The sequence below is a fragment of the Sciurus vulgaris genome (assembly GCF_902686455.1).
Source record: "Sciurus vulgaris genome assembly, chromosome: 2".
NCBI classification, from domain to species: Eukaryota; Metazoa; Chordata; class Mammalia; order Rodentia; family Sciuridae; genus Sciurus; species Sciurus vulgaris.
Genome location: NC_136462.1, coordinates 30,859,676 through 30,873,705, shown reverse-complemented (window position 1 = coordinate 30,873,705; position 14,030 = coordinate 30,859,676). Strand labels below are relative to the sequence as shown.

At 39.3% G+C, this 14,030-nt stretch overlaps 1 protein-coding gene across 3 annotated transcripts in view; it reads left to right on the top strand.

The window, feature by feature from the left end:
* Window positions 1-263: 263 nt before the first annotated feature.
* The window catches only part of PSEN1 (presenilin 1), a 63,785-nt gene continuing 50,018 nt past the window's right edge, over window positions 264-14,030 (top strand). Inside the window, exons 1-3 of one of the 3 annotated variants that reach the window (XM_079129830.1) lie at window positions 264-412; window positions 7,069-7,150; window positions 7,237-7,364. In XM_079129830.1, coding sequence (XP_078985956.1) covers window positions 7,290-7,364 — 75 coding nt within the window. In that variant the 5' untranslated portion in view covers window positions 264-412; window positions 7,069-7,150; window positions 7,237-7,289. Of the gene's footprint in view, window positions 413-7,025; window positions 7,151-7,236; window positions 7,377-14,030 lie in introns of all 3 variants that reach the window. The other 2 variants (XM_079129828.1, XM_079129829.1) reach the window with 2 other exon arrangements.

Sequence of the window (14,030 nt, the reverse complement as noted above, 5' to 3'; positions counted from 1 at the left end):
CTACAAACAGGTACTACAGAGAAAATTTTGAGATGTTATCACTTGAAGGTTGGGAGAAACACGCTAGACCCGGTCCACGTAGAAACTTTAGTCCTCCGCTACAGAGGAACCTCGGATCCCTTACTATCTCCGACCCACGCCAGCACCCTAACCCGGTTGCTCCGGGTGCGCTAGGCGGGTTGTACTGCAGGAATCCCCCCACCTCCGCAGTCCTCGCGCACAGCCGGAAGCTCCGCCCGCTGGGGCAAGCAGCCAACGTCGCCAGGGCCGGAAGTGACGACATGTGAGGCCTCTAGGGCGGGGCCTGGGACGGGCAGCTCAGGGGGCCGCGATTTCACATCGGAAACAAAACAGCGGCCGCTGGGGAAGGAGCCTCGGCTGGGAGCGGGTTGCGGCTACCGGGAAAGAGAAGGTGCGTGGTCGAGAATCTGGGGAAAGAAAGGTGTCCCCGACCTGGTGTGGACAGAGGCGGCCGTAGACAAGGCCCGGTCCTTTGTCGCCTCGGGTTGCGGAGCCGGTGTCCTCGAGGATGAGGGGCGGGGCGCGGCCGGGTGGAGACCGAGGAGCCCCGCGTGGGAAACAAGGAGGGGCGGCCGGTTTCTTGGGCTCCCGGCGGAGCGCACGGTCAGGTTGAAGTTTCCCCTCCGAGCTTTGGCCCGGAAATGCTGTCTTCCCGAAGGCACCTCCGGGCGCAGGTGCTTGGGACAGGGATTGACTGTCTTCCCTGGAATGGAGCAGGAGAAAGAGGAAGCGCCCTGGGCCGAGCTGGGTCGGCTTGAGCAACTGGTGAAACTCTCGCGCCTCGTGCCCTGTGTCCTTGTCTAGAAGTGAGTGGCACTCAGGGCCAAGTACCTCACGCCTCGCTTGCCACGCGGAAAGCCGGTCTGTTGCTTTTTCCTTGATCGGGACTGTCACGAAGCATGTGTCTGATGCTGGCATGTGTCTGCATTATTTGCTTTTTCTTCTCTCATTCTTTTCATATTCGTGGCACTGTTGTGCTTAAGAACTTTGCTTTAGGTACATCAGTTTGGTAGTGGAGGCTGAACGGCTAAGAGAATTGAGGTGACTCTTGGTTAATTCAGGTGAGATATAATGAAAGTTCAGTCTGCGGTGTTCAAATAACTTAGAAGAGAAGAAAAATAAACCCTGAACTGACATAAACCAGTTGAGCAGGAATGACATGTGAAGTTGATTAGGAGGTTTTAAGTGTACGGGATAGGAGTCAGTATCTCAGAAGTGAGGAAGTTAGGAGGAAAGAACTAAAAAAGCAGGACCAGGAAGTGGTTTGGAAGTGTCACTTTTAAAGTGTCAGCAGGTGAAGTGTCCTGTGGCCAGCAAAGAAGCAGTAAACCTGAGTCACTACCAGTTAATGGTGGAATAGTGGCGGATATACCTAAAAGAAGGAAAGGAAGGAGGAGGCCAAAGACAGACTAGGGAACATTTTATAATGAGGGGGCGGAACAGAGTGAGGAGGCAGCTGAGGAGAATGAGTGTGGTAGGAGGGGAACCACAATAGTGCAATGTCAAAAAAGCTGAGGAGGGGAGGGAAGCTTCAGGAAGGAAGATACTGTCAGGGATTTCAAAGGTTAGGCCTGGTGTAGTAGAAAGAACAGAAATTTAGAGCAGCACTGTTCAGTAGAAACATAATGTGAGCCAGAAATGTTAATTTTAAATTTTGGAATAGACATTTTTAAAGGTAACAACAAACAGGTGGAATTAATTTGAATGGTATTTTATTGACCTAATATCTACCGTTTTTGTTTCAGTGTGTAGTCAATATAAAATTTACTCGTTTGTCTTCCCTCCTAGATAGTAAGCTCCTTAGGTAGATAAAAGCAATATCAGAATTCATAGTATCCCCAGTATCTGTTACAGTTTAGCCAGACATGGCGGTCCATGCCTGTTATCCCAGCTGCTTGGGAGGGTGAGGCAGGAGGACCACACGTTCAAGGCCAGCCTGGGCAATTTAGTGGGACCTATCATAAAATAAAAAATAAAAAGGGCTGGCAGTGTAGCTCGGTGGTAAAGTGCCCCTGGGCTCAACTCCCAGTACATAAAACAAGGAAAAATAAAAATAAAAAAGTCCATTCATATGTTTCACTGTAGTCTTAATAATGTGCTTGGTTTTGTGTTCCTAAGACTGTGGGGAATCTATATAATGTGGTATTTGTGTCATGTGTCCTTTACAAAAACCAAAAAATCTGAATCGTAATCACAGCCCTAAGGGTTCAGATAAGGGATTATGGGTTTTCTTAGTTCATCTTTGTTGCATCCTCTGAGCCAGCATCACCATTATTTTAAAACAAGTTGCTACAGTAACTCTACACAGCTTACCTCCCCCAAACTCAGCAGCTTAGAGCATTTATTCTCACTCAAAGCTCTGCTTCAAGATGTAGGTGTGTGAATAATGTGGGACCATTCTGATTTGCCTGTCTTATTCTGGGGCCCCCAGCCCAGCTGAAGGGGCAGGAGCATGGTGAGCTCAAGACAACAGCAGAAGTACAAGACAGCCAGGTGGTGCACACCTGTAATCCCAGCAACTCCAGAGACTTGAGGCAGGAGCATCACAAGCTTGAGGCCAGCCTCAAAAACTTAGTGAGTCCCTAAGCAACTCAATGAGACCCTGTCTCAAAATAAAAAAGGGCTAGGGATGTAGCTCAGTTTTAAAGTGCCTCTGGGTTCAATCCCTGGTACGTACAAACAAACAAACTAACAAAACCCAACTATAATTAATCAATTGGTATCTAAACTTTTCACCTTAACTTTGCAAAAAGAGAAATGCCTCTCACCATCTGAGAATGCTCAAGAGCTTATATAAAACGGTGTTGTATTTGTATATAACCTACACACATCTTCCTGTATACTTTAAATCATCTCTAGATTCTACCTAATATAATGTACATGCTATGTAAATAGTTGTGTTCTTTAGGGAATAATAACAGTAAAGTCCATAAGTGTTCAGTATGGACAATTCTTTTATTGTCAGATATTTTCTGTCTGATTGGTTGAATCTGAGGATGCTGGACCTGAGGATATGGAGGGCTGTTTGTCTTTCCCTGGGGATGCTAGGAAAGGGAGTGAATATTTGGTGAATAATAATCTAATCTATCACAGATGGTTCACAGAGGTGGAGTGGGATGGAAGGAGGCAGAGAAATTCACTAAATAGGCTGCATCACTGTCCTTGCTCTTTTTAGCACTTACCACTTTGAAAAACTCTTCAGAGGCTGGCAAATGATTTACTCTTAACCTCTTAAAATTCAGAAGTCTTCCCAGGATGTGACCCTAAAGTGTTTAATTTTAAATTATTTTTTTATTAATTTCAATTACAAAATACTGTTTAGAGTGTGGTTACATTTATTGCTGCATGTGAGTCTTTAAATAATCAAATAGAGGCTTTCTCCACCCACCTGTGTAATCAGAACTTGAACTGCCGGTCAGGGAGGAGCTGTCAAAGTGACGCCAAGAGTGATGAAATACTTTCTTTAGTATCAGTCAGAAACTGATTTGGTCCTTAAAAACTTTTTAGCATTACAATGCAGATGTGGCAAAAAATACTTGTAGCCTTTCTAAGTGAAATAGAAACTGTTCAAGTGGCTTAGCCATTAAAAACAAATCACAAACCATTTGTGGTAGAGCAGCTCATGACTAAGTCTCATGAAGATATTTCTGTACAGTACCAGTTTTTGTTTATCTCCAAGTGAAGAAAGAAATGGTACAAAAAATTAAGTAACTGGTGTTCTATAGGAGCTTGAGATTTAGTTGTTACCTTGGAAATGTAGTGAAAGGGAGGGAAATATATATATGTACATGTGTGTGTATATATATGTATGTATGTGTGTGTATATATGTGTGTGTGTGTGTGTGTGTATATATATATGTTTCTTTCTGGAGTGCTGAAGGACAGAGAAGGTATCCAATTGGACAGATTTTTCTTCTCTAAGCTTTAAGGTTATTTGTGGTTCTCCTGGGGCTTTTTTAGTCTTTTTTTGTAAAGTAGGAGGAAATTCTCATTGCTCCTGGGACAACATTTTCTCTCCTTTTGGTCTGCTTGAGCAAGTGTTTTGAGAGAAAGGAAATGGATGGCAGTGAATTCAAGTGCTGCCCTCTGTCAGTCTCCACAGGTGGCCAGAGAGGCAAGCACTATGGACTTCTGTCCCTCCTCCTCCTTCTGCAGTGCAGGTCACATGAAAGATCCTCTCTTCCCAGCTACTATCCTTTTGGGTTCAGAGGGCTGAGCTGAAAATGTTATAAAATCTAAGAGTGCCTTTTGTCATGCTGCCTGAACAGTGGGGTCATTGACCTTCTCCATGCAGTCATCAATTGCTTTCAGCTGCTACTGGACCAGAATCAACTCTGCTTGGCCTACCCCTTTGTACCAACAGTATGTGTTTGTTCTCCAGGCCTGACTGGTCCCTGCTGCCTGCCTCTGCTTCCTTCTGAGCTCCATGTGAAGCCAACTCTTCCAGGGATGCTCCCCCTGTAACATTGTGATCTTCAGAGCATCAGGGGAGGCCTGCAATTTCTCTGGGTGACTGGAACACCCCTGGATTAGACATCCAATGGCTTGGGTTCTAGAACTGACTTTCTAATTCACTTGCTTCTTAACCAGCTCAGGCAAATGCCTTCATCTTCCCTAAGAGTTTTTTATTTGTTGTTTGATTTTTTGTTCTTGATTTTTTTACATGAATATACAGATTTTCTTTTCCTCATGTTTTTCTTAAGAATCAAATGGAATAATGATTGTGAAAATAACTTTGAAAATAGTATTGATATGCTAAAGCCACTACCTTATTATTGATAATTCTTGTAAGATTTGTCTGAAAAAACTTAGGTATGATGATCAGTTTATATCATCTATAGTGATGATTATGGGGGTCTAGTAATAGTTGAAAAGATCCTGCATAAAGATAAAAAATGGAAACTTTGAATCAAAATGATCAGACCTCATTACAGCTTTTAAAAAAATAAATACTGGGACTATATATGGAGAATGGTTTTGGCACTTTAGGTTTTAATTTATAGTTAGAGCAATTATTGAAGTTGAGGATCTCATTTACTTGTAAGCAGTAGGTTTTACTAATAAAAATCAGTGCAGTATACCTTAACCCTTATTACTATAAAATCCCTGAACCAAAAAATAAAAAAAACCAAAATAAATAAATAAATAAAAAATAAAAAATAAATAAAATCTAGGGATTTAAGGTGAAGACATTTACTTTGAATACTTATGTTCTTTAAAAACAGCTGTTCTATCTACCTCTCTTTTGAGTATGCTAATAGCATATTGATAGATTTTTATTTTGTCTGTATTCAAAGATAAAACCAAAGGTATGAATAGCTCTAAATATAGATTTACTCCTACAGAAATTGATTTGGAGTTTTAAATTGAAGTAATTGTTGTCTCTGCATTTTCAGTTCATTTTATTTTAAAACATTTACATTGATTATATCTTAATGCTAATTTGCAACTCCCGGATCCCATGCCTGCTGGCTGTAGGCTGAGGGGAAGGGAGGAGAATGGTGGACATGGTATATAAGAGCATGTAGGATAGACAGGAAAGCCTAGTTGGTTGGGAGGTCGACATGAGGGACCAAGGGTGTGGCTCAGTGGTAGTGCAGGTGCCCTAGCATGCAGGAGGCCCTGGGTTAGGTCCCCATCACCCTGTGACCCTCATGATTGAATGACCCAAATATAGGTAAATGAGGGCTAATTTTTTACTAAAAGGAAAAGGTGCTTTATGCATTTTTTATGACAAATCATTAGAAGAAAAAAAAAATGAAATATTTAGAGGGTAGAGAATCCTGAAGTTGAAACAGGACATTGACAAGATGCTTTTTAATGTAAATATATACATGATAATGTTTTGTTTTGTTTTGTTGTGTTTGGTTTTGTGGTGTTGGGGGCTGAACCCAGGGCCTCATTCAGGCTAGGCAGTTGCTCTATCCCTAAGTTACACTGCTAACCTCTATAATAATGTTTTAGATATTATATATTAATATAGTCCAGGATACTTCTTAGGTATGTAAACAGATCTTTCTCTTCTGTATTTCTGAAGAGTATCTATGAAAAGGCAAAGTTGAAGTCCTAAAGGATTGACTGGCAGAACTAAAGGCAGCCAGGCAAATTGGAATGTGGCCTCTACAAGGCTGAAGTGTGAGAGACAGTCGTGTCTGTAAGGAGCTGTGCCAGGTGGCAAAGAAGAGACCTGGGGCTGGGAGTCAGAAGTCTGTGATTCTTGTCCTCTTCTGCCTGACTGTATGTCCTTAAGCAAGTCACTGAATTTCTCTGGGTCCCTTTCTATTTTTTAATTTTTATTTTATTGACTTTTTTTTGGTGCTGGGGAATGAACCCAGGGCCCGAAGCATTCTAAGTGCACGCTTTGCCATTGAACTATACCCTAACCTTTTCTCTGCTTTTACAAAACATGTTACTTGTCAACTGTGCCTTGGGGCATTGTATTAGGATAAGATAATAGAATTTTGCAAAATTAAAAATAACTATACAAATATTTTGTTTTGTTTTTGTAATGGGGTTTGAACCCAGGGCATCATGCATGCAAATGTTCCACCACCAAGCCGCACCCCTAGCCCATAGACATGAAGATATAAAAATTAAGTTGCAGTGGGACATGCCTTTAATCCCAGTAGCTCAGGAGACTGAGGCAAGAGGATCGCAAGTTAGAAGCCCGCATGGGCAATTTAGGGAGACCCTGTCTCAAAATAAAGAGGGCTGCAGATGTAGCTCAGTGATAACACACCCCTCAGTTGAATCCCCGCTACCACATGCACTCTGTATATTGATTGGAATGGTTAGCATGGAAAAAGAAGTGTTAAACCTTCCTTAAAATCTTCTCTCTTTGCTTTTAATCTGAAGTAGTTGAGTATCTTTGTATTTGAGAACTCATTGTCAAAAGAGGTGCCTTGAGCTGATAGTACTTCTCTCAGTCACAGGTCATGGCAAATTATCACATTTCTGGTTTGCAAGTTGGCCTTGTATTTAATTAGTATGAACTGATTTTTTAGGACTTGACCAACTAGGGGGTGACTTGGTTAAATCCCATTTCAGATCTGATACGGGAGCCTGCAAGTGACAACAGCCTTCGAGGTCCTTAGACAGCTTGGCTTGGAGGAGAACACATGAAAGAAAGGTTTGTTTTTGTTGAATTTAATTTTTGAAAGAGTTTAAAAAATGAAAGTATAATTGTAATGCAAAAGTTCTGTTTTTCCCTTTCAGAGCCCCAAGAAGCTTTGTTTTCTGTGAAAAAGTATTTCTATACAGTTGCTCCAATGACAGAGTTACCTGCACCCTTGTCCTATTTCCAGAATGCACAGATGTCTGAGGACAACCACCTGAGCAATTCTGTACGTAGCCAGGTACAGTGTCAGCCTCTGAAACTTCCCTTGCCAGATTGTGGGTTCAGATTTCATCCTTCTCACTTCCAAGAGATGCTAAAGGGGAGGGGTAGGCTTTTTCTATTATGCTAAATGTATGTATTTGTGAACTTCAACTGAGGGCAAAGCACTGTACCCTTTGGTGCTGGGGTACACACGGCGAGTGTTTTTTTTTTTTTTCCCCTTGGTACTGGAGATCAAACCCATGGCTTCCTTCATACTAGTCAAGAGCTCTACCACTCATCTACACTCTCAGCTTTGCAAGGCTGTTTAAGACATAGATGTTGATGCATTTCCTTCCTGGCTCAGATATCACCTCCTCAATTGAAGCCTTCTCTAACATCCTGAAGCATGTCACAGTTCACATTTTACCTGTCTTGCTCTTGCTCTTAGTCTTCTATGGGCTGAGTGCATTTTATTTACTTTTCCCAGTATCTTGTACAGTTCCTGACAGTGCTTAGTAAATGTTCTTTGACAAACGATTGCACAATGTGAGGATTAAGTAGAAAAGTCCTGAGTTCAAAGGAGGGAGTCAGGTAAGGGCTGTGATACGTGGCATGAGACATGGAGACTCTTCACTGGTTACACACAGAGACATCAAATTTACCTGCTAACCCATTAGCTAATCATTACAGATTAAGTGCAGACTCCACTGAAGTCTTGTGAGATGATTAGAGAATTGGTAGGATTTTTAGAAGGTAGAGCCAGAATGAAGGAAAACAAGGCTAGCTATAAGCTCTGCAGGGGCTGCCTCCTGGGCTAGTGTGTACTTGTAACTAAAAGCAGGCGCGAAGGGCTGATCAGTTACCAGCGAGATCTTCAGAGGGATAATCCATAGAATAGACAAACTAGAGGATTAGATGGCCTGGAAATTTTTTACATTCTGATGGTTTAGGATTCCTCACTTTTCTTATCTGTAAAAGTAGATGATTTACTAGATAATCTCAAAATTCTCTTCATATACATAAATAATTTTTATTAAATAACACTATGCATGTTTTAAAACTATATAAATGTGTGTAAAAGTTGTAAAGGGAAGTTCCTATGTCTTTGAAATTTAAACATGTAAATATATGTTTAGTTTTGGGAATTTATGCATATATACATGTAGTTCTTCATTTTCTCGTGTAAATATAAAAATTAGTGTTTATGAATATTTGGTATTTTCCAATTTTCACAGTAGCTAGCAGTGCTGCAGTGACATTCTGATTCATTAATCCTTGGGCACGTGTTTCTTAAGAATAGTTTTTGTGATTCGGTGTATGGATCTTAAACTATATTTACAATTGCCAGAGTGCTCTCCAAGATAATTTTATGTCAGGAGCATATTTATTTTGTATTTGTCCTTTTTAGTTACACATGATAGTAGAATGTACTTTGACATATCAGACATACATGAAGTATAACTTCCCATTCTTGTGGTTGTACATGATGTGGAGTTATGTCAGATTCATTCTACTGTCTTTCCCTTTCCCATCCCCCTGCCCATTCCCCGCTGTCCAATCTGGTGAAACCGCCCCCCCCCCCCCCCACCTATTGTGAGTCAGCGTCTGCATATCAGAGAACATTCAACTTTGGTTTTTTGGAATTGACTTATTTCACTTAGCAGGATATCCTCATGTTCCATCCATTTACTAGCAAATGCCATAAATTTTCAGATTATATTGTAGAGTCCTTTCTTTAACATCCTTGATAGTCATGGATATTGTCGAAATTATTGCCTGTTTGATGGACTTAAAATGGTATCTTATTTATATTTTTTATTTTTGGTGCTGGGATTGAACCCAGGGCCTTGTGCCTACTGAGCATGCACTCTACCAATGAGCTGTACTCCCAGCCTTCATGCTCTTTAAATTGTATGTTCCTAATTATGAATAAGGTTGAACTTTTTTCTTTACTTTTCTTTCTTTTTTTAATTTGTTTGTTTTTTTGGTTTTGGGGGGGGGGTTGTTGGTGCCGAAACCTGGGAAGTTTGAACTTTTTCCTTATGCTTATGGGACACTTCTGTTTTCTCTTTTCGTGAATTGTGCCTTTATGTTATTTGCCCATTGCCATTGCCCATTGTTTTTCTTACTGATTTTATAGAATAGATATTTTTTGGTGGGGGGGTACTTATCTCATGTTGAGTGTATGCTTTTCATATATTTTTTCTGAGTCTTAGTTTCCTTTTGTTTATGGTGCATAGTTTAAATGTTTTAAGTAAGAGAATTGATCTTTAAAAATGTGTACGTACTTAGCTGGGTTTGGTGGCACATTCCTGTAATCCACACATTCCTGTAATTCCAGCTATTTGGGAGGCCAAGACAAAAGGATCATAAATTCTGCATCAGCCTGGGAAATTTAGCAAGATACTGCCTCAAAAATAAAATTAGAAAAAGTACTGGGGTATAGCTCAGTGGTAGAGAACCCCTGGGTTCAATCTGTAGTACTGCAAAAAGATAAAAATAATGATGGTGATGATGATGATGAATATATTCATAGTTTTTCAATTAAAAATAGTTTAAGAGCTGGACATGGTGGTGCTTGCCTGTAATCCCAGTGACTCAAGAGGCTGAGGCAGGAGGATTGCAAGTTTGTGGTCAGCTTGGGCAACTTAGGGAGATTGTCAGCATCTTAGCAAGACCCGGTCTCAAAATAAAAATAAATAAAAAGGTCTGGGGAATGCTGCTCAGTGGTAAAGCACCCCCAGGTTCAATTCCCTGTAAACGCCTTCCCCCCCGTAAAAAAAGTTTAAGAAAAATATTTATTATAGATTTGGCATCCCTAATATGGAAAAAAGAAAAGAAAAGAAACACATCCTTTTTGTATCTTACAAAGACTGAACTAAAGTATTCAACCCAAAATTTCTATGTAGTCATCTGTTCAACTATTCCGTCATTGTATCATTTGTGTATACTGGAAAAATAAGAGGAGAAGAAGATGGGTAATCTTGACAGTTTTCCCTTTTATTTTCCAAAGGTTCTATCATACAGTTGCCTCATCTCATAATTTAAAAAAAAAAATGTTAGAAAAGGAAAATTTTTTTAATATGAGGAAGAGTCACAGAAAGGCAGTATGCTATCTGAGGAGTCTGTGGAAAGAAGGCAGCCATTCAAGGGCTTCTCTGATGTCAGAGTGGAACAATGGGGAAGTTAGAACAGCTGATGTAAAGAAATCAAAAAAGCTTGATATTGTGGACCACTTGAGGGCACCCTTTTTGGTAATTGGAGTTCATATTATCCCTTGTCATCAATAAAAGCTTCAGTTATGTCTTTTAGTCTCTATTTTTAAAAGAACTGAGGGGCCGAGTGTATAGTTTAGTGGTATAATGTGGGCTTAGCATGAGCAACTGGTTTCTATCTCCAACACCAAAAACAAAAATAAAAGATTGAAATGTTTATAATGCATTTATAGAAAATTTATATCAAAAAACTTTAAGGTATTTGCATTATCCTTTAAGTTTTGATTATCTGAAAAACTAACCCTTATAAAACATCTTGATCCCTGCCAGTGCCAGATAAGAGGGGTCGTTGCGTTGTTCTCATTGTTTCACTTTTTGGAATTCTTTTACTTTTTAGTGTTTGTTCACCAAATCTAGGAGGTAAATCCCCTAAAAGCAAAGTTTATTTCTGAGCTGCCTTTAGATTTTAATGGACACCAATACAAATCTCCCAACAAAAGAACAAAGAAGTTTTGAAGTTTTTCCCTCATGCTAGTAAGAGAAATTTTAAGATTTGATAACTGCAAATAAGTCTGAAGTGAATCATATCAATTGCTAAGAACTTCGTCTTTTCCACAGAGGTTTTTTGGGCTCCGTCTTCTTGGGGTGCACTTCCTTAGCCATCTCATATCCCTGCTCTGGCTGCCATGTTGTATCTGCACTGCTCTCAAGATGTGGGGCACATCTCTAATTGTTATGTAGAACATGTATCAACTGATAGCTTGATCTGTCACAAGAGCCCAGTGAAGAATCCATTTTATTATTTTCCCTCAGGAATATGCATCTTGCTTCCCTAGAGATGGCATCCAGGTGAAGGTTTCACCGTCTTCCATTCCTTTACCTTCCTCCTCCAACTATAAGCTAGCATGGCCTTCAATTAGTTTTGGCTTTTGGTTGACTGTGTCTTCAGGGACTGGAAACTAGAAGATAGACTGAATAATGATTCAGCTGTTTCTGAAAAAGGGCAAAATGCACAAGTTGTGAAATAGCTCAACTTCTTTGTTTATAAATTGGGTATTAAAATAACTCTCATAAGAACATTGGGCATTTTTCTATAGTTTGTCTATCAGTAGACAATAGATTTTTATCTGTCATAATCCTTTGATTTACTTTCTCTATATTAAAGTAATTTATAGGGTTTTATTTTTCTGTTGCAAAATTTTGACAGATCTTTTTCCTTGACTTGTCATACTTTTGCTAGATGTCAGCCTCCATTCCATTTCTGCAGATATAGAATATGCTGAATCCAGACTGTTACAGGACTGGAATCTGCCAGGAGACTGAGGCAACACAGAGACCTCCTTCAAACCTGATTCTTGTGATCAAACCACAAAGATTTCAGACATGTTGCCCAGAGTAGCAGGCATGAATTTATTAGAAGAGATAGGAAAGGGGAAAAGGGGACAGATACTCTTAAGGGAGAGAGTGGGTCCTCGCAGAGAGGTGAGGGGCAGTGCTTCTCTCCTGCCCTCCAGTTTTATTGGGGATCCCATCGAAGTTTCCAGAGAGTCCCACCTGGTCTTGGTCTTGACTTTTGACTAGCCAGATAACCACTGCCATAACAACTTGAGGTCACTTTACTGTGCTGGCTGGCTCTAATTAGAACCTGTTCTTACACATTTTATAGTTAGGGGGAATTATCCTTATCTGCCTGAGTTCTGGGATCTGGTCTGTGTAAGGGTCACACAAGTCCCCCTGTTTAGGATATCATGTTCTTATAGTCATTTCAGCCCTGCATTTCTCCTGCAGATAACAGGTTGTTTGCTGCAGAATATAACATACTTGTGGATTTAAGCCAGGCAGGGCTACAAGTAAATTGTTTTTTTTTTTAACTTTTAAAATTTTTATTTAATAGACTATATTTTTAGATGGTTTTAATTTACACAAAAAAATGAGAAATAGTACAGTTTTCCCATATATGCCAATTTCCTCTGTTAACATCTTAACATTAGTATGGTAACTGTTACAATTAGTGAACTGATGTTGATACATTATCATTAAGTAAAGTCTATATTCACATTCCTTTGGTTTTTTTTTTTTTTTTTTTTAACTTTTAATGACCTAGTTTTATTTTTTAGAAAATGCTTGAAACATTTTTCTCTTATCTTTTATTGAAAATCTGTTTCAGAGATAAAAAAACAGAAATAACATGCACAATGAGGCATGTTGACTTTTATTTTCCTAAGTATGTAAGAGTAATGTCTAAGATACAATAATTTTTATCTCATAAATATATAATGATATACTTCTCTAATTTAAATCCTTAGCTCTTGCATAAAAGTAAATTAATTCTGTAATACGCATTCATTTGTATGTGCAAGAATATGCACTATGCCCTTGTAATGGTTAAACCATGAAATAAACTAGTCGACCATTAATAAAGGATTAGCTTTAAAGATAGTCTGATAATTTATTTCATGAAATATTTTTGTATTTTATTAAAATATGTCAAAAATAATTTTAAAAACAATGGTTATCATATACTGTCAAATTTTTAAAAATGCAGAATATATTATGAATAATGTGATATAAACTTCATGCAGAAGGACAGTAAACACTTAAAAGGTATTATCAAATAGTAGATATCAGGATTTGAACAAATCTGTGTTTAGAGAAAAAAATTTTACGTAGATTTTAAAAATTACAAGTTAGGGCCTTCTGTTCCCCAATAATGTTAATGACATGTATTATTTATAAACTATTAGGTAAGGTGTTTGCGATTGATTAGTAATTACCTTAAATTCTGAAAACCAAGAAGCCCCTGAGTTTCATATGAAGAAAGTAACATTTTAATAATGCAAAAGTATATTAAACAAAACTATAGGAAAGAAATGAAAGGCCAGCAGGTATTGCTCCATTCTTTCTTACACTTGATTCACAGTGTGTTCCACATCATTCTATGCATTAATTTTTGTTGTAGCGGAAGAACCAGGGATTGAACTCAGGGGCATGCAACCACTGAGCCACATCCCAAGCCCTATTTTGTGTTTTTTTTAGAGACAGGGTCTCACTGAGTTGCTTAGCACCTCACTTTTGCCGAGGCTGGCTTTGAACTCAAAATCCTTTTCATCCTCCCGAGCTGCTGGGATTACAGGTGTGCACCACCATGCCGGGCTCAGTTAACTTTTTTTTTTTTTTTTTTTAATTTATTTTTATTGTAAACAAATGGGATACATGTTGTTTCTGTTTGTACATGGAGTAACAGCATACCATTTGCGTAATCATACATTTACATAGGGTAATGATGTTTGATTCATTCTGTTATTTTTTCCTTCCCCCCCACCCCTCCCACCCCTCTTTTCCCTCTATACAGTCCCTCCTTCTTCCATTCCTGCCCCCTCCCACCCCTCATTATGTGTCATCATCCCCTTATCAGTGAGATCATTTGTCCTTTGGTTTTTTGAGATTGGCTTATCTCACTTAGCATGATATTCTCC